Raw genomic sequence first — 20,681 nt, 5'->3', positions numbered from 1 at the left:
CCACGTCTTATACCTTACTACCACACCAGACAATATACTTAACCACGTCTCATACCTTACTACCACACCAGACAATATACTTAACCACGTCTCATACTTCACTACCACACCAGACAATATGCTTATCCACGTCTCATACTTCACTACCACACCAGACAACATACTTAACCACGTCTCATACTTCACTACCACACCAGACAACATACTTAACCACGTCTTATACCTTACTACCACACCAGACAATATACTTAACCACGTCTCATACCTTACTACCACACCAGACAATATACTTAACCACGTCTCATACTTCACTACCACACCAGACAATATACTTAACCACGTCTCATACCTTACTACCACACCAGACAACATACTTAACCACGTCTTATACCTTACTACCACACCAGACAATATACTTAACCACGTCTCTTCTCACGGTCTTGTGCCTGTAAGCCGTTTTCTCTTCTACTTTCCAACAGACTAATTTACATCCCACACACGTCAAACTTGTGTCTCCCTGCTTGTTACATGGCGGTTCTTGTGCTTGTGTCTCCTGCTGTCGTGTTGGTCAAGTGGTTTCCTGAGAAGCAAGGCAAGAGTGTGGGAGGAAGGGATGGTCACTATACTCCCCCCCCCCTCCCTCCCGAATCAAAGAATCATACAACGCCACCTGATCCTCACACCTCAGCTCCGGAGGTTTACATTCTCACTTCCTCTGTTTATCATGTTTGTTTTTACCTGAGACCTTCTTCCCCCCCCCCCCACCTCCCTCCCACCCCAGGCCGGGGTGGAGGTGCTCCCGTCAAAGGGGGGAGGGCTGTGGGGGGGGACTGTGGAGGGGAATCGCTATGCCTGCTGAGGAATGCGGCGTGTGGACACACAGGTCCAGAGGCGGGGTAGCCAACACAAGGGCCGCCCGACGGAGGCTGAGGGACCGTCACCAACCACAGCAGGAGGGATGTGGGGGGAGGGAAGAGAGTGTGGCGGAGAGATGTTCTTCAGGACGACACAAGTGAGGAAGGAAGGCGATGATGAGCACGGCTGCCGGCAAGGCAACGATTTTGGTGTGTGTGTGTGTGTGTGTGTGTGTGTGTGTGTGTGTGTGTGTGTGTGAGAGAGAGAGAGAGAGAGAGAGAGAGAGAGAGAGAGAGAGAGAGAGAGAGTGTGGATGGTCAGGGAGGCGGTCTGTGTGAGTTGCTCACGTCCAACATAATCTTTAAAGAAGATTGTCAAGACAATGGTGTCGAGTGTAGCTCGGTGAGGATCACACACACGTCCACCCCGGGGGTGGGGGAGTGTGGCTAGTGAGGCGTGGGCGGCCACCAACACAAACACACGCACATGACATCATGACACTCTGTACACACGTCATGACATCATGACACTCTGTACACACGTCATGACATCACGACACTCTGTACACACGTCATGGAGGCTGCAGGTGATGGGTGGTCAGGCCGACGTCTTGGCTAGGGGGGAGTGCAGGAGAGGCACCTCACTACGAGGCAAAGGGGGCGGGGGGGACACGAAGCTGTAGGTGAGCATCACTCATGGAGAGGAAGCGGTGTACGAGGAACCCACGGCCATCGGGTGATACTGAAATCCACACACCTTGGTCCTTGGCTCAGTACTTATCACATCACGTGTGTGTGTGTGTGTGTGTGTGTGTGTGTGTGTGTGTGTGTGTGTGTGTGTGTGTGTGTGTGTGGAAGAAGCAATAACCCTCACGTCAGCCAGTAACGCCAATCTTCGCTACTTCAGAAAGCGTTCAAGTTTTCCATAAAATGTTCGGATCGGTTCATGTGAAGGGCAGGTGATGGTCACCTGGCCTCGTGTGTGCAACTCTAGACACACGTACACACAAGTTACCTGGCCTCGTGTGTGTGTGTGTGTGTGTGCGTGCGTGTGTGTGTGCGCGCAACGCGATCCTCATCAATCATACAAGTAAACCAACTCCCCAGAAAAAAACGAAATGGTTTTATTCCTCAAAATTGTGAAGCCTTGTAGCGCCCCGGTTTTTACCGCAAGATATGTCTGGCTATGCACCTGATCCCTGGGAACACTAATACAACTCCTCGTCGTAACGAAGATTTTTACCGAATGTGTAATTCGCTTAGATTAATATCTTTCTAGGTAATAAGAAAATCTGGAGTACATAAACATTCTGCTGGTCCTGACACATGCTACCACCACAGGCGACGTCATCACCCACATACATCCACAAACAACCCTCACATTATTCTTGTACGTTATATGAGGTTAGAGAACACACACTGACCTAACTGCTTACAACACCGACCTTGGTCTATAACCACCACTGCTTTGTTTGTGATTATTAATAAATGCTTGAGCAAGACAGTGCGACCCTTGGGTATGATAACCTAACTCTTCTCCGGGTCAGGTCAGAGGCCAGGCTATCAGGCATCGCACCGTCGTTATCAGCAAGATAACTAAACACATTCGCAGAAGCTATGATGCGAATCCCTCTTGCAAGGCAGCAATGTTTCCTCTACGTCCAGTGTGTCCACTCACAACGTGCTGACATGACGTGATGTCTGTCCAGTACTGTGAGGAGGGACTGCAATCCTGGTGTACACACCATACTACACCTGACTGTGGCACTACCTGACCCAACACACCACACACCGAGCAGGGTCAACCCCAGGCCTAAATGACCCCGTGACCTTTAATCCAGAAGGAACAGCCCCTTTGGGGTACGTGATTATGTCACAATGCTCTGCCAATATAGAAATTCAACAGTCTGCCAATTAAGGTAAGTTTTGACCTAATATGACCTTGTTCTTTGTTGTTTAAACTTCCCAAGCACGACCCAGGAAGCAGGCGAGGTCAAGGTCAAACTTGTGATCAATACCGGCTCTTGTTCACACGTGAGACACGCGTGTATCGTGACCCCTACCTGTACCACGGCCTGCTTACTACTGAACAAACATTTGTCATAATTATCATTAATGATCGTACGACTATAATACTACTGCTACTACTACTGATGGTTGTACGACTATATCACTGCTGCTACTACTACTGACGGTCGTACGACTATAAACCTGATGGTCGTACAACCATAACACATCTCGCCTTCTTCCCTCTACTATAACATACAGAGGCATGACTGCCACAAGGAACGACTGCTACTTACACCACATGAACAACCCCGGAACCACAACTACTACCGCAACTATCACTGCTAATGATGTTGTTACAACTGTTCTTTACTACAACTCTCTCTCTCTCTCTCTCTCTCTCTCTCTCTCTCAGTGTGGTGCTGGACGTGACAATGCCTCGTGTTGTGTGTGATGCCCATCAATATGGACGCACTCCTCCCCTCCAGGTTTCCTTCCTCATGCATTAACATAACCCTGGCCACGACCTGGACCCCTGGAAGGTCACCACAACCCGGTGTGGGAGGCGGGGCTGCCATGTGGGAGGCGGGGCTACGATGTGGGAGGCGAAGCTACCGTACGGAGGAGGAGGCGTAAGGTATGGTAAGCGGAAGCAGGGCAGAGGCTGGCAAGACGCTCACATGTCAGGTCACAGGTCAACACCAGGTCATGGGGAAGCAACTGGTCACTAAGTTAGTCAGGTTAATGGTCAATACAAGGTCATGGGTTATGGCCAGAACACAGGTCGACGACAGCGGGAGATAATGTGGTTGACAACTTACCTCCGAGGCTCGTGACTGGCTGAGAACTTCACTGGAAGGCTGGGTATGGGTGGACAACTTACCTCAGAGGCGGTTGATTGGTTAATGGCCGGTCCTACTGCTGTGGGGGTCACCAGTACCCTCCTCCTGTCCTCTCCTGCCGACGTCTTGTCCTTCCCCGCACGGAGTCCATCGTGGCCGGGCGGTGTGTGCGTATGCGGCGTGCCGGGGGGCGAGTCTGCCTGCCCCCTGCCGGCCATTTTGGGAGGCCCTCTAGTGGCGGCCGCCAGAATCATCACGGCTCGCGCCGCCTCCCCCGACAGGTGGCTCAGCTGCTTCAGCCCGCGGAATCGCTTTATATCTCGGGCATCGTGGGCGTGCGAGCGTGGGTGGGCGGGGGCGGGGGCGTACTGGGGGTCCAGGATGAAGAAGGCGGCGTGTTTGGTGACGCCCTGGGCTTCGGCCACCTGCAGTAGCTGACCGACCACCGCTGACCACGTCGGCACCACCAGCAGGTACGCTGAAGCAACAACTCCAGTCAGCAAGAACGAAAGAACATACGAGAACACCGGCAATAGGAAGAACAGGAAAAATAGAATAACAAAATGTAGAGAGGAAGAACAATTATGGTATTGCGATGATATATATGACTGTCTAACGAATATAACATCTCACAGAGCGGCCGCACGAGGCCAAGTCTCATGTAAAATTCGTGTGGACCACAAGGAACGTGTCATCACATCCGGGCCACAACTGCTGCTTTACTCCACTTAATAAATATTCCTTTGGATCACATGAAAGTTCCCCCCCCCAGAGTGGAACATGTTTCTGAATGTTACCCCAATCCGTCCCCATGAGGTAAGTGGAGACGACATCTACAAATTAAAGAGCCACTGAATGCGATGTGTAAGACAGGAGCGGAAGTTTGAAGGAATCTACCTCGTCTTGATAGACCTACACGATGAGCCATGTCGTCAGCAGTGATAATCATCCAACCGTTTAACTATCATACAAATTACGTCAGTTAAAAACTATGACTGATAACAGAAAGAAAGAGAAAACCGCAGAGGAAGATGCCTGACGGGTTGGTTCTAATGCTATTACAGGGAGAGGAAGAGGATAATGGCTGGCCAGACCACATCACACACCTCAGCGATCATCATCACCACCACCACCACACACCGACCCTGGCAAGTCTACGTGACACCGGCCAGCTGGCCCAACTCCCACGACCTGTCTTCTGTCATATACCCCGTAGATCAGAGAGAGAGAGAGAGAGAGAGAGAGAGAGAGAGAGAGAGAGAGAGAGAGAGAGAGAGAGAGAGAGAGAATCCCCTGGAGAAAGGGACATCAAGATGAGGACATAATCAACAACTGTGATAGAATCAATCTCACGACAAAAGATTGGCTGGCAGTGAGGAATGCCGGTGTGGGAGACAGGTCATGCTGGCAGAAATAGTGGAGATGTCTGAAGGTGCCTCCTCCTCCTCCTCTCCCACCCCACCTCCGCTCCTGACTTTAAAGCAGTATAATTCTTGTCCCTGACACCTGGACCTGACTATGAAACAGACAAACGACGCCTTAAAACCCGACTACGTTCAGGACATGCATCACCCGCGGCTCAGGGCGAGGCCAAACCTGGGAAATATTGGAATTAATACTTGTGACGTTACATGAAAGTCTTCCCACGAGCGACGGCGTCGAGGGAAGTGATCCTTCCCTTACCCCATTTCCTCAACGTGGCAGGCAAGATGATGGGGAGGAGAAGCATCCCATTGGGTCCTGGGACGGGACAGAGCCAGGACCTGGTGTCCTGATCAAGGAGGTGACACAATAGCATCGATCCCTTGTCCCCCTCCCAACCACCTCACACGACCAGAGACGTCAGCCATCATGCTTCCGTCTCGCCTACCTACCTACCTACCTACACCCTCAGTCATGACTCATGGTTTGCTTTCACACGGGTATATTATCATACCCCAGCCCTGACCCACGGGTATATCATCATACTCCATATACTGTTCCAGGAATACATCACGACTCATCTTGGCCGTACAACAATATGAAGAGAAATGGTAAAATTAGTGTCAAAATTAAAAGAGGGCCATTTGGCGGGGCCATTTCCCACGGGGGAGTCAGAGATGGTGATGAAGAACAGGTGTCAGACGGTACGAAGGTCGAGCACAAACGACTTGAGGAAACAGCACTAACGAGACACAGGGTAACAGGGGGAGCGACGTGACACACATGGCCAGGTACAGTCACACAGGCGGCGGGGAAATTGGTCGATTAAATATTCACGGGTGAAAGTTAGTGAGCCTTGGATTCAATTGAATTCTATAGAAGTGGCACCTGTGTGTGTGTCAGAGAGAGAGAGAGAGAGAGAGAGAGAGAGAGAGAGAGAGAGAGAGAGAGAGAGAGAGAGAGAGAGAGAGAGAGAGAGAGAATCCTTAATCACCCCCATTAGCATACGAGATCAGAGAAGCAGGAGGCAAGACAGTCTTCGCGTGGTCAGGGGGGCGGGGTTGCTGGCGACTCCCTGCTGGATGTTTGCTGGTCTGAGACGCCTCCCCCAACCTCCTCCTCCTCCTGTGAGGACGCCTCCCGCACCTACTACTTCTTTCTGAGCATTATCTTAAGGCTCTGTGGCAGGCAGGAACTATAAATCCTCCCACCCGCCCTCCACGGTGTCTCTGGCTCTCGTAAAACCCAGGTTTGTTACCAGGGTTCCTCTCCCCTCAACCTACGATGTTCTTCCTCCCTTCCTCGTCAATCTCTTCTACCCGAGGAGTCCTGTCTGTGCCTCACTGTATCACCTCCCCCAAGTAAATCATGACCAACCTTGCCTGTGTTGGTCCACTTCTCCATCACCTTCCTTCCATCAGCAATCCTCCATCCTGCTGGTCCACGACATCCTACACACCTTAGGCAGCCTGCCAATAGCTTTCTGTATAATTCCTGGTTCTATGTAAACCTTTCGAGACCCAGTGTTGTTACGTCAGTGTTGCCAAGTTACAACGCCACTCCTGCCTGACTGACGGTGTCGGGTGTGCCATTTCTTAGATATATTTCTAAACTTTTCATTTACCTTCACTTGCGTGAATGACTTTCCCATCATATGACTGTCACGAGTCTATTCCGGATCATCTGTGCATGATGAACTCCTGCAGTAATGTTAGTTAATCTTTCGCCTTGTTCACCGTATGTCTGTCATTATTCATACATTCTTCCGCCACCATATCATGACCTGTCTTGTATTCCTCCCACGTTGCTGTACTGTGTGTATGGCCTGTATGTTCAGTCATACATCTATACTGCAGTAGGTTGGGCGATGTCTTCTGCTGAGCCATCTGTCTTCCATCTCTTTACTTATCTACCTACCCGCGCCAGGCTTCCAGCAGCCATGAACCCACCCCCTCCTGTCTTCATACGTCTGGCAAACATGACGGTCCTCAACAGTATAACAATGTAACCAGCTATCACAAAACGCCACCCTCCACAGCTGCCAAGGTCTTGGGTCACTTCACCTCACTGACAACTGACCTTAACGAACCAATGTGTTTACAAAGGCACCCTCTCCTCTTGCCTGTGATGTGAGTTATCACTTCTTGACCCACCCACCCACCTGTCGTGGCAAACCAAATACAACGAACCCCCAGGAGACGATCATTACCAGGTGTTCAATGAACCCCCACGAGACGATCATTATCAGGTGTTCAATGAACCCCCACGAGACGATCATTACCAGGTGTTCAATGAACCCCCACGAGACGATCATTACCAGGTGTTCAATGAACCCCCACGAGACGATCATTACCAGGTGTTCAATGAACCCCCACGAGACGATCATTACGAGGTGTTCAATACACCGGGAACATCCCAATCTTCTCGTTCTTCATAATTAGTTCAATCTGGAGGCTGAGGGCGGGCGTGAGCTGACGCTGATTGGCTCGTAACAACGTCATCATCGGAATCCTTCCTTCCTTACTTCGTTTTTCTCACACATTTTCGTCTGGCGGGGAAAACAGGCAAGATTTAGGACGCGTCTCTGCGCTATTTCACGTTTCATCGTTCGCGAACGACATCAGTCGACAACATAAACAAGGAATGAGACGTGTGAGGCTCAGACAGACGACGCTGGGGGACGGCTGCCAATCCCAGGTTTCCCCTACACCGACGGTGGGCCTCCAGCATGCAGGGGAAGTCCCCCAGAGTCGCTTTGGGAAGTCCCCCAGAGTCCCCAGGGAAAGCTTTATCTCGGATGATGACAGGAGTAAACCGCTCAGCTTGGTGTTGCCCCTTCCTCTCCAGAAACAAGTTCCTCACTTGGATACTCCCTCCCTGGAACAGCGTTCACCACCCCACACAGCAGACCTCTCAACCAACACCCATCCCCTGGCCTGGTCCCCCGCCGTGCGTCTTCCAGAGTGTACTCCAGCCCCTCGCACAGCCTTCCAGCTAACCAGACCACCTGCCACCGTGAAGGAAAGTCTTGTTCCGTGGGATACCTTCCAGCACGCACCATGCCTTCCAGCTTAGAGGATGTTACAAAACCTCACAAAATGTTTTCCAGTTCCAGTACCTTCCAACCTCGCACAGTATTTTCCAGCTCGCTGACTGCCTCCTAGCCCTGAATAAGAACCTTCAATCCTTAAAAAGTCTTTCCAGCTCAAAAGAGCATTCCAGTCTTCAGAGTTTCTCTTCACACTCTGAGATTGCCTCCCAATATCACTGGTGTCCTTCAAGTTCTGTAGTCCATAACTCATGATTACTTTCCAGTTATTGGCCTGTCTTCCGCCCACGAAGCCTCCTTTCCAGCAACAGAAGAACGGCGTCCATCCCCACGAGAATGTCTTGCAGCGTCTCTCTCTCCCTCCTTCACCGTATTTCCTAGTGCCACTGTGGACCTTCCAGGCTCCATACCGGACCTCTCTGCCCATAATTAGATCTTCTCAGTGAGAACTTCATGAATACTCACTCACGTTGGGTCAACATTAGTGTCAAATTGTATAACTCTCAGCCCAGTAGCTTCAGTCTTAAGTGTCACACAGAGCTCTGTGGTGTAGCACTTTCTACCCCACCGTCAGCGTAGGGTGGTGGCCTCGTCTAGTGTGTAGAACCCTGACCCTAAACAACCCACCCCCCCCAACCATATATGGGGGGGGTCTACGTGACCACGCACAGACCACAGCGTCAGCCGCAGTCACACACACAGAGCCCAACAGTGAAGTAAACAACCTGCCTCATCATGTGAAGCAATAAGTCTCATTTTCATTACCTTTTCCCTCATTCCTTGTTATCATCTCATCCTTCTTTTTCACCTCCCCATCATCATCATCATTATCATGAACATTTCACCTCCCCATCATCATCAAAATCATCATATACATTTCACCTCCCCATCATCATTATCATCATCATCATATACATTTCACCTCCCCATCATCATCATTATCATCATCATCATATACATTTCACCTCCCCATCGTCATCATCATCATCATATACATCGACACGTCAGCCTTCCTTGCTTCCATCATTATCCCTTCCTTCGTTCTTCCGCTTCCCTCCCTGCGTTGCCTCCATCACTATCCACCTTGGCCGCCCCCGGTATCCCTCTCTATCCCTGGCAGGTCAGGTGGCGTTGGCAGACGGCGGTAAAAAGAGGGTCGGCAGGTCGTGGGTCGTCTTCTCCTCCCTCCTGATCAAGACGCGATACAACACGTCCAACTGCCTCACTTGTTAACCTGAAATTGCTGGTCTGATGCGTTCTTAATCTCTCGCTGTGGTAACGCTTCTTGTTAATGCTAACCTGCCAGCTTGTGGCATGAAAGTTACTCTGGAAATGGACAAGATGATGAAAGGCTTTAACACGGGTCATGACGGACGAAGTCTTACCACCAGACCTAGCAGCTGACACACACACACACACACACACACACCTATGGGGGCTGTTTCCAGGTGGGTGGGTGTGCATGTTGAACTGTGGATGATCATGATGATGATGACAGTTTACAGATGGACTGAGGCAGTTTACATGCAGATGGTGGCAGTTGGTGGTTGGGATAGGCAAACCCCCGCTCAATGTTTACTAAACAAACAAGATCCGGGGCCTCTTGTGTGGCGGGCGGTTACCCCCCCCCCCCCCCCCACACACACACACACACACCATCTCTCACATATACAGAGAAAACATACGCGTACACGCACAAAAACACACTCACACATCACAAGACATGCGTACATACGTATACATACACACATATGTACTCATGTCATACTTCCTGTACCGTTCTAGGCAAACATACATAGTAAATGCTGGTAATGATCAGCCCGACTTCCTTATTTACCCAAATCAGCCAGACTTCCTCATTCATCAGTCATCCCACACCTCACATACAGTCAGTCGCACATCAACACCTGGGGAAAGGTGTAGATTCATTCAGGGGATCCGTGACCCGTAATTACCCGGTGAGCCTTATAACCAACCACCAACAACAAGTGACAGGTAATGAGAGTGAACCACTGGGAATCAGACATCATGACATCATAAAGAATCGTTCTCAGTCACAAGATAACGTAAATCATGAGAGGAGCAACTTAACAAGGTGACGTCACACAAGTCACGTGGAAGTGACCCATGACCAGGTCACACGAGGAAGATGGCTGGACACACTGCTGAAGTCAACTTAAGACACACAATACTTATAAAAAAATAAAGTAAGGTATGACTCATGGGTGTGGCTTACGGCCACACTGACCTACCGCAATTCCAAGTTCCTTAAGGCGACAGTGTTGTGTTAGGAGAACGGCCGCTCACCTTTAATGAACTGTGTTGTTCTGGTGTTGTACAGGCGGGTAATGTTCGCCAGGGATGGTGCAGGGGGAAGAACTGCCAGCGTGGGTACCAGCTGCTGCGCCGCCCGCAGCTCCACGTCCACCGTGTGTGCAACGCCACGCCAGTAGCTCCAGTCTGACGGGGACCAACATGAATAACACGTCAGGAACATAACAGGATACGTGACCAGGACACGTGCAGACCACGTGCTCAATGTAAGTAGGAGAGGACAACATCCGAACACGTCAAGGACACGTTCTACAGTGGGGAAGGGAACCCACTTGATGTGAACGTGTACAGAACATGTTTCAGGGGCCTGGGTCGGACGTAACACATTAGTAGGGAGGGAGGAGCAGCAGGGAAGGATTGTTATCAATACTAATAATAATAATAATAATAATAATAATAATAATAATAACTGGCAAAGAGAGAGATCTGTTATGATGGCCTCACCACAGAAGTAGCGTGTGTTATGACAGACCATACTGATGATCTAGGTGACCTGCTGGGTCTTTGGTGGGTCCGTGCCTGGCTCTCTGACCCTACGTGCCGCAGGTGGTGACCCACCACAGGGCCAGGCCGGCATACCAGCCAGGGGAGGGAGGGAGGGAGGGACGGCATGTGGCCACCCCGTGGTGGGTCAGGACCCATGTTGACCACAGGTGGGAGGTCAGGCTGCATGTGGACCACGTGAGGCAAGCACGTGTCACCACGTGTCAATCCTCACAGCACGGCACCACCTGCCCCCTGGTCACCAGCCACTCGTCCCACACCACCATGTGCGGACCTCACCGCCTGGTGACCTCACTGACACCCGGTGTGTGTGTGTGTGTGTGTGTGTGTGTGTGTGTGTGTGTGTGTGTGTGTGACACGGCGGGTGTCACATGGGGTCCTGTGGCGTCGTCCAGAGCATCACGAGAGAAGAGGAGACGCGGGTTGTTCCTGACCCCGTCTGTAGCTGGGCGGCCGTGACACCGAACGCTGAAGTCCTACGCTACCCTCAGTAAGAATAATAATAATAATGAAAATAACAATACTAATAATGATAATATTGATAATAATAATGATAGTGAAGGAAAGAGGTAGGAGAGGTGTCATAAGCGAGGCGTCTGACCTATATTTCACCTCTCCCATTTTCTATAGCGAGCCGAGCATGACTGACTACTCCAGCCTGCCCCGGCCGCTGCCGGTACACCAGCTTTAGTGCGTTAATTGCTCCCTGCTGGGAGGGAGGGACGGGGGGGGGGGGGCAGAGAGGAATGAGGAGAGTAGGATTTGAAATGGTGAGTGGATGAGGGGGTGGGAGAGTCAATGGATTGATTGTGTGTGTGTGTATGTGTGTGTGTGTGTGTGTGTGTGTGTAGAGAGAGAGAGAGAGAGAGAGAGAGAGAGAGAGAGAGAGAGAGAGAGAGAGAGAGAGAGAGAGAGAGAGTACCAGGTCCTGGAAGTCACGATTGGGAATTACCAATCCTACAGGACGGGCTTGACGCTCTCCTGCTGGAGGACTATATATACAGGGTTCGTGTTGCTCAAGTCTCTCGTCTCCTGATTGGGGATTCTTACTATTCCGAGGATTGGAGACTTGACGAGCCAAGCTGGAGGAGTCATACGGTGACTGACGATTGGGACTTTATTTACCTGCTGGGGATTGGGACTTTATTTACCTGCTGGGGATTGGGACTTTATTTACCTGCTGGGGATTGGGACTTTATTTTGAGCAAAAAAGTGACTCACGAAGTTATGAAGACAAATGACTGTGGAGGAAGGGATCCAAGACCTTGGAGGACCCAGGATGAGCTGATCCTTTCCTTTTCCCGTCCTGGTGAACGTTGTCGTTAACTCTCATGTGTTGTGCATACCCCCCGGGGGGGGGGGGGGGGTGTCTGGTCAAGGCCCTGGGTGTCGTGTGGTCAATGGCTGCCCACCTCCAGCCTCCGTCATCTGGTTACTGGCGGCCGCCTTCCTCCCCACCACCTCCCGTGATTGTCGTTAGGGTAATGGCTGTTTTCGGGGTAATGGCTGTTTCCCCCCCCCCCCCCCCCCCGTCCCTCATTAAGTGGGTCAGCGGGGCTGGTTCATCGTTAGCGACTGAGACATGACAATTTACGATGCGTGAGACGAGAACTGTAAGTCTGGAGCCAACATCACGAGCACGAGGAGAATGGCAGACATGTATATGTGCCTTGCCTCATACGTCTATAGGGTCTAATCTACCTTAACTACCACCCTATCAGAGCCTGACCTGACACCTGGGGACGTCTGCGATGAATACTGTAGTACCTGATCTGTTATTGTGGAGTGGTGACACCTGAGAGGTGGGGCTGGGTGGGGCGGGCGGCGCCCAGCAGTGCTACGACCAGCTAGGGGGAGCGGCAGCGGCTCGAGGAGGTGGTGGTGAGGCTTCTGATTCCCGTTTTTTATTTGACCTTTAAATCTCAGTTGTCTGTTCTTATCTGTCGCGCTCCAAACGCCAATAATTCTCTGCTGTCAAATTCTCCCTCGTCAGCAGCCTTCATTTTCTGTTGAAGTCATACCTCCACCTCACCATTTTCTATGAAAGTCATCTCCTCCCGTCCTGTTTTTCCATGAAACTTTGTCCCGTCACCTCTGTCCATTTTCTTTGCCTTGTCTTATCCCGGCATCACAATCAACGTGAAACTAATGAGCTAATAACCACTGCCTCGCACCATCCAGTCTAACTGCCTGGAATAACTGCGCTGCAATTCACTCAGTTAATTACCTCAGGTGGGGTAATTACACCAGCAGGAAGTATAGTAAAGGGGGGGGGGGGGGCGAGGCCAGGCAAGGTCGTCCGGTACGAGAACTTGCGACGTACTGCACGAGAGCTCTAGTGAGAGAGAGAGAGAGAGAGAGAGAGAGAGAGAGAGAGAGAGAGAGAGAGAGAGAGAGAGAGAGAGAGAGAGAGAGAGTTTGTTGCCAGAGGTACGATTAACGATGATGGACGACACCTTTCCCATGCATGATTCGAGCGCACAACACTATGGCTTAGGTGATGGTATGAAGACGGGGGAAACCACGGCTTCCACGTGTCATCTGATGGCCACGACCCCAGCCAGCGTGGTGCCGGCCGCGTGAGACGTGGCGTACAATAACCTTACGTGACACACACACACACACACACACACACACACACAGAGGGCAGCTGGTGTCATACAGTGTGTCATAGGACACGAGAGTGACATGACACATCTTTGGGTGGTAGTGCCGTGACCAACATGACATCGACGCATACCTTCCCAACCCCAAAACCGCTCCCATGTTTTAAGTCGCCGCCGTGCGGCAGCGACGCGTGCGACACTCCCTCACATACAGGAAGTCGGTCCGTCAGTTGGTGGCTGACGTCATACGATGTACCGTGTTGATGACGGTCTGGTGATCCTCCTCCTACTGGCCACGCCCCCGACACGACAGTGCGTCCCTCCTCCGCAGGAGGGAGGGAGGGAGCCAGGACAGGAGGGGCGCTGGTACGACCAGCATAGCAGCGCGACCCCTGACCCAGGTGCTGGCCTGGGGGAGAGGGCAACCCGCACCTCACCTTTAAACTGCCGCTCCTCAACGGACGTCAACTACCATGACCCGCACATTACCCCTGCTGCTTCCCCCGGCCCTGGGGGCGTCCCTGAGGCTTCCCCTGACTCTGGGGGCGTCCCTAGTGTTTTCTATGACCCTGGGGGCTTCCCTGGTGCTTCCCCTGACCCTGGGGGCGTCCCTGGTGCTTTCATTGGCCCTGAGGGCGTCCCTGGTGTTTCACATGTTAATAAGTCTTTGTACCAGTTATTATTAACCTCAGCGCCTATCAAATCCCTCGTTAAGACCTACCACTGGTGTGCCCTTAACGATCTACCACACACTAAACCATCAGCGTGGATTCCCTCAACCATGGCAGCCTGGCTCTGGTCCCGCCGGCCCCGACAACGCCCTTCCCCAAAAGCACACTGAAAGCAATCAAATGTTAGGAGGGCGCCACACGCACACTGGTGGCGGAGCGTGGCCACAGGTCTGTTGCAGGCGGGGGATAATGAATGTAGGTGGGTGGTGACGATTCTCAGTGGAGGCGGTGTATTGTAAGTGGGCATCTGTGTCATACACTCATACAATAACTACAACAATACACAAATATATAAATTCAATAACGTGCATGAGACAAATGACTGACTGAGTCTACGACTGTGGCCCTTGCGTCTACTGTCATGTCTACCGCGTCCAGTCTTGTGTCTACTTGCTCAGTGTCTCTCTCTACGTCTCTTGATGTCTCTCCATCAAACCCATAATGTCCCCCTGACCACAGCTCCCCCTCACCTGCACCACGAACTGTATAACTCTACACCATCTCTCCTTTCCCCAAGTCTCTCCGTCCTTAACATTACTGTCTCGGCTACGTCTCTCCTCCTGGAGACCTTACTATCTCTTCTTGACACCGTCTCCCGCTCTTCCTTCTGCCATGAACATCTCTGTACTATCTCTTGCTCACCCTGCCACCTCCTGGTCATCCCTACACACCACCAACACAGTCTGGCTCTCACAGCCTCACTATCTTCCTTCCCCCCGTCTCAGTCGTCTCCCTATCTGTCTCGCGGCGTCTCCCACCGTCTCTCACCATGTCCCGGGCCTCCCATCCCAAACCTTGACGTGCAGGGACCCAGAAGTCCCACTCATCACTCACAGTCTCCCAGACCACAACATTGTAGCCTTGTGAAGCCATCCTGTCGTAGTTGTGGTGCATGGCATGAAGGGTCGTGTTGGCATACCGCAAGTGACAGGTTAAGGGGGGAGTGTCTGTAGCCTGGCATACACACACACACACACACACACACACACACACACACAGGTGTCATACACAAGTGTCATGACCATACATTGTTCTATCATGCACTGAGGAGGAAACCTGACATGATTAAGACATGTAAACGACGACAAGTCGATACGACGAGAAAAGTTCACGATGGCGACCTGGATCAGACGCCTCCAGTAAGAACCAGTCTGGAAAACTGTCTAGTGTGTGTGTGTGTGTGTGTGTGTGTTGGGGGGGGGGGATATATAGAGTAATGTGGACGGGAGGAGCCTGGGGATCAGGCTGGAAATATATGAGGTCCACCTGAAGGCGGTCCCAGGTGGCCCACAGGTGGCTCTCAGGTGGGGTCTTTTGACCCCAGTCTACTGCCAAGCACCAGAGTGGTGGTATGAACCACAGGACGGTGTATGGAGGAGGCCAGGGTGGTGGTATGAACCACAGGATGGTGTGTGGAGGAGGCCAGGGTGGAGGTATGAACCACATGATGGTGTGTAGAGACCAGGGTGGAGGTATGAACCACAGGACGGTGTGTGGAGGAGGCCAGGGTGGTGGTATGAACCACAGGACGGTGTGTGGAGGAGGCCAGGGTGGTGGTATGAACCACAGGACGGTGTGTGGAGGAGGCCAGGGTGGTGGTATGAACCACGGGACGGTGTGTGGAGGAGGCCAGGGTGGTGGTATGAACCACGGGACGGTGTGTGGAGGAGGCCAGGGTGGTGGTATGAACCACAGGACGGTGTGTGGAGGAGGCCAGGGTGGTGGTATGAACCACAGGGACGGTGTGTGGAGGAGGCCAGGGTGGTGGTATGAACCACGGGACGGTGTGTGGAGGAGGCCAGGGTGGTGGTATGAACCACGGGACGGTGTGTGGAGGAGGCCAGGGTGGTGGTATGAACCACAGGATGGTGTGTGGAGGAGGCCAGGGTGGTAGTATGGTGACCCAGGTGGAGGGCCCACAACCTCTCCCGTGACCTCCTGGTCGACACCCGCACCGTTATATTACAACCTCCCTCGCCGCTGGCTCCTGGGTGAAGTCTTAAGTCAACAGACAACTCAAGTCAATATCAAACTGGAGTCATTCCCAGGATGGTCCCACACACACACACACACACACACACAAACACACACACACACACACACACACACACACTTCCCCCTACCTCATCACGCAACACTGGAATACATCCTCACCAACCGTCACTAGTGCAACACAAAGGTCATGACATGACAGAAGGTGTCATGAGGTAATGTGTCACTGAAGGCGGGAGCCTGGGCTGGGTGACTGTCATATGACCACCTGGGTCTGACGAGTGCCCAGGGTAATCCAGGTCATCAACGTTACGTCATAACTAACGATCCATCGACCCTGACCACCACCAGCTGCAGGTGGTTGAGGTAATCAATGACCCACCTGCCTAGGGTTAATGGCTGTGTCGCGTGTCGGTTCTCACTGACCCCACGAGACGAGGGGTGGTGGTGGAGGAGTGGCTAATATCACGTGACGTCATTGGTGGACCACAAGGGGGGGCGGGGATACCGATCGCCCCTCCCCGTGACTGGTCCGTCATGAGGAAGCCTGGCCAACGGTAGGTCGTGTGGTAGACGTAAATGGGCGGGGCCTGCGGTGCATGCGTCTGTGACTGGCTGATCAAGGGCAGGTGGAGCCAACCAGCCGGAGAACCACACAGAGGCGTGGCCACATGGTCTGTGATTGGTGTCCTGCGTGCGCGGGGTTAGGGGGGGGGCCTTCCTAGGCGGCCAAAGTACATATGGTCATAACAATGTGGCAGGAAACATCAGAGCAACAGTATAAAACATCACAAGTATCAAACCAGGAAAGTTTACTTACAAAATATAAGTCTGAGTGTAAAAAGCAGGAGAGCATAAAACGTGTGATGCCAAGTTGCTGCCACTATTGGCAGGAAAACCAACTTGAAGGAAGGCAAGTTTTGCCGTGGGAAGAAGTTCTTGTTGTGTTGTTGTTGTTTGTGTGATTACCTACTATTGTTGCAAGGTGGGGGGGGGGGTCTACACTGGTGATGGCCCGTCTGTAGATGTGTGTCTACCACCACGTGCCAGAGTGTAAACTTCACTATAATGTCCACATTGACAGTTTACATGGTTTACTTCATTACGCTCGTGTTGTAAATGGAACGTAAATCTTTATATGTGTTTTACAAGTTTTTTTTTCCTTAGTTCAGTGTTATGTTCTTTGACTGTTCGTTATTTCCATCTCAAATAATGCCTCTTGCTGGTAAAAAAAAAAAAAAGTGATCAAATCACCAATTACTCTTCTATCTTCAACTGTCGACAAATGTTCAGTCATTCAGCACTCTTGCTTCTGCCGCCGTCCTCGGCGTCCTGCTGTGTGTGTGTGTGTGTGTGTGTGTGTGTGTGTGTGTGTGTGTGAGGTCACCAACCCGCAAGACGTGTTCTACTTCTGGCTGGGTAGTATACATGACATCACAAAGCTGCCACACCGGCACCCACAGGTCACTCCTGTACACACACACACCTGGCTTGACCTGACCTGACCTGACCTCCCGGGTCACTCTCTCACGGCATGACCACATGGTAGGTGCCATGTCTCCCCCCCCCCCCTACACCACTAACCTAGTGTGATGATGGAGACGTGGCGCCACGCCAGGTGTGTGAGGGTTGCCCGCGCTGCCCACGCCACCTGCAGCGCCGTCGGTGTCACCAGGGCCACGTGGCTGCCCCCGGCCGCGTCCTGCTGCTGCTGCTGTCCGCTGCTGGGCGCTGGCTCCTGCTCCTCCTCCTGCTCCTGCTCCTCCTGGCTGCTGGCGGGGTCCTCCTGGTTAGGTTTCGGCACCTGGTGAGGGAGAGAGGCAGCAGGTCAGGGAGGCACCTGGTGAGGGAGAGAGGCAGCAGGTCAGGGAGGCACCTGGTGAGGGAGAGAGGCAGCAGGTCAGGGAGGCACCTGGTGAGAGAGAGAGGCAGCAGGGCAGGGAGGCACCTGGTGAGGGAGAGAGGCAGCAGGTCAGGTGTCGTTCTCCCGTGTTCAAGGGTCGTTCCTCCGTGTTCAAGGGTCGTTCCCCCGTGTTCACGGGATAATGAACCATAGATATGTATATCTGGCTCCTAATTATCAGCCAAGTAAAGTTGTGTGAGTCGAGTTATGTTATGATGAGACATTTGTTTACGACTTCATGGCAAAGTTTAATGGCTTGCTTCAACAAATTTCAGGTTAACATTCTTATCAACATGTGAAGGTTAATGTTAATCTATGATAAAGGAGGGCTTAATATGTGGCAACAATACAACGTAAATTAACATTATGAATATCTTGTTCTGATATAATAATAATAATAATAATAATAATAATAATAATAATAATAATAATAATGACCATATACACAACAGTCATGACAATATGGGTTGTACTGTGTGCTCGGGGGTCGTACGTCGTGCTGCAGTCGTCTACATATAATACCACTGACATGTTTCCTCCAGGGTGGTGTACTGGACCGTAAGTGTTTGTCTCGCCAATGCCATCATCATCAGGCCACACCATCCAGTGTAATACCCAACACATGTACTATCTACCATTAATCATCTATCAACATTACCAGGCGCAACGCACCATTACAGGCTCAATCACAACACAGGAACTGGCCATTCTATATAAAATAGACATATATAATCATATAATCTATACACTGCGAATTATTTGACTTCATGTAATTATTGGTGACGAACGAAGATAATCCGAGTTTGCAGGAAATGAAGAAAGGTCCACTTACCTCAAGACATGACCATGGGAGGAGGAGCTTGCCGTACTTCCTGGCCAGGTGAGTGGCCACCCGACACAACCCCGGCTCCTACCCCACCAATGAGAGCCTGCGTGGTGGGTGACGTCATCTGCGTCAGCAGGTACTCCACACCGTGACGTTCTGTGCACCGGAAGTCTGTCCCAGAACAACGTATACGTCATTAGTTCATCATACAGTCATGGAGTCTGAGTGACATGCTAAACATACCGGGCACAAGATAAATCAATTATCATCTTGAACAGCCGGAGATAATTTGAGATTGTACAGAAAACTACTACACATGGGTTTGGGTTCGAACCCCTCCATAAGCGGATGAACCAAGACTATAAAGAGCAACCAATTTTTCCTCTCGTGCCTCAACCAACAGTCATAAAAGGTTACCATCTGGTTATTTCCAAGTCATATAGACAGGTCGTTATCTGCCAGCGTTATCAGAGAGGCAGATAAGTGAGTACCATGCCGACCATATGACGTGTCAACCACAGATAACACGTAGTATACACTGGGACGTCCACATGACGGAGCTAAAGGGTGCACACATACAGACACACGAGGTACACACACTGGCCACATGACGGAGCTAACCGGTGCACACACACACACACACACACACACACACACACACACACACACACACACACAGGAAGTATACATAAACACATACACATAAAACATCCAACTAATTAAACATAGTATGAAAGAGACTTTCTGAGGCACGGGTCCACAACAACACACACCATAGTTCCTTTCCAGTAGACTTCACAGGAACAGATGGGGTCATGTAAATGAAGACCTGATGTGTTTGTTGAGGAAACAAACACACTTAAGGTCACAAAGACAACATGGACAGAGTGGACCTCACCAGAACAGAGAGCCATCTGAACTTACACCAGCCGACGTCTGCACTTGGCCATCAACTTTCACGGGAAAATTAAAGAGGAATTGTTCAGAATGCAAGTGGCGTTCCGTAAGGCTGGGAGTTGTCTCCCACGTCATCATTCAGTCACGGAGTGTGATGTGCAGTACATGCAAGCCCACACCCCGTTCCTCCCAACCCAGACAAACGAGCTGTCAGTTCTTATCCATAACAGAGCGTTCCATGCCACCTTCCCCCCCTAACCCAGCCAACCCCTAAACCCCCCCCCCCCCCCATGCACCAGGACCCCACACCAATTAAAGCCCCTCCCTCTCGGCCATTTAAAAAAATGACGTCAATTAGAGGGTGAGCCAGACTTTGTATCCGTATCGTCCCTGGCAACACAGCCTGGGAGAAGCCATGCACTATCACCGTCACAAAAAAAAAAAAAAAAAAAAAATACACAAGATACGAAAAAAGAAGATTTTTAATTCTCAGTTTCTTGGTAAAGTTGGGAGAGAAGTTTGGATGAATGTTGGGGAGGGAGGGTGGAGACCAGGTCGCCAGTCATCACCAGGTCTGGCAGACGACTGCCTGATGACCAGGTCACCAGTCATCACCAGGTCTGGCAGACGACTGCCTGATGACCAGGTCACCAGTCATCACCAGGTCTGGTAGATGACCACCTGGAGACCAAGATACAAGGTTTGGTAGAGTTC

At 51.4% G+C, this 20,681-nt stretch overlaps 1 protein-coding gene across 1 annotated transcript in view; it reads right to left on the bottom strand.

Annotated features, from left to right (window-relative positions):
- The window catches only part of LOC139758691 (uncharacterized), a 161,887-nt gene that overhangs the window by 44,340 nt on the left and 96,866 nt on the right, over positions 1 to 20,681 (bottom strand). Inside the window, 5 exon segments of the mRNA XM_071680322.1 lie at positions 3,745 to 4,181; positions 10,482 to 10,634; positions 17,926 to 18,145; positions 19,077 to 19,154; positions 19,156 to 19,241. Of these exon segments, the coding sequence (XP_071536423.1) occupies positions 3,745 to 4,181; positions 10,482 to 10,634; positions 17,926 to 18,145; positions 19,077 to 19,154; positions 19,156 to 19,241 (974 nt within the window).

This window comes from Panulirus ornatus, chromosome 31, assembly GCF_036320965.1.
Source record: "Panulirus ornatus isolate Po-2019 chromosome 31, ASM3632096v1, whole genome shotgun sequence".
Lineage (NCBI taxonomy): Eukaryota > Metazoa > Arthropoda > Malacostraca > Decapoda > Palinuridae > Panulirus > Panulirus ornatus.
The sequence above is the reverse complement of the archived record's forward strand: the minus strand, read 5'-3'. Positions and strand labels throughout refer to the sequence as shown.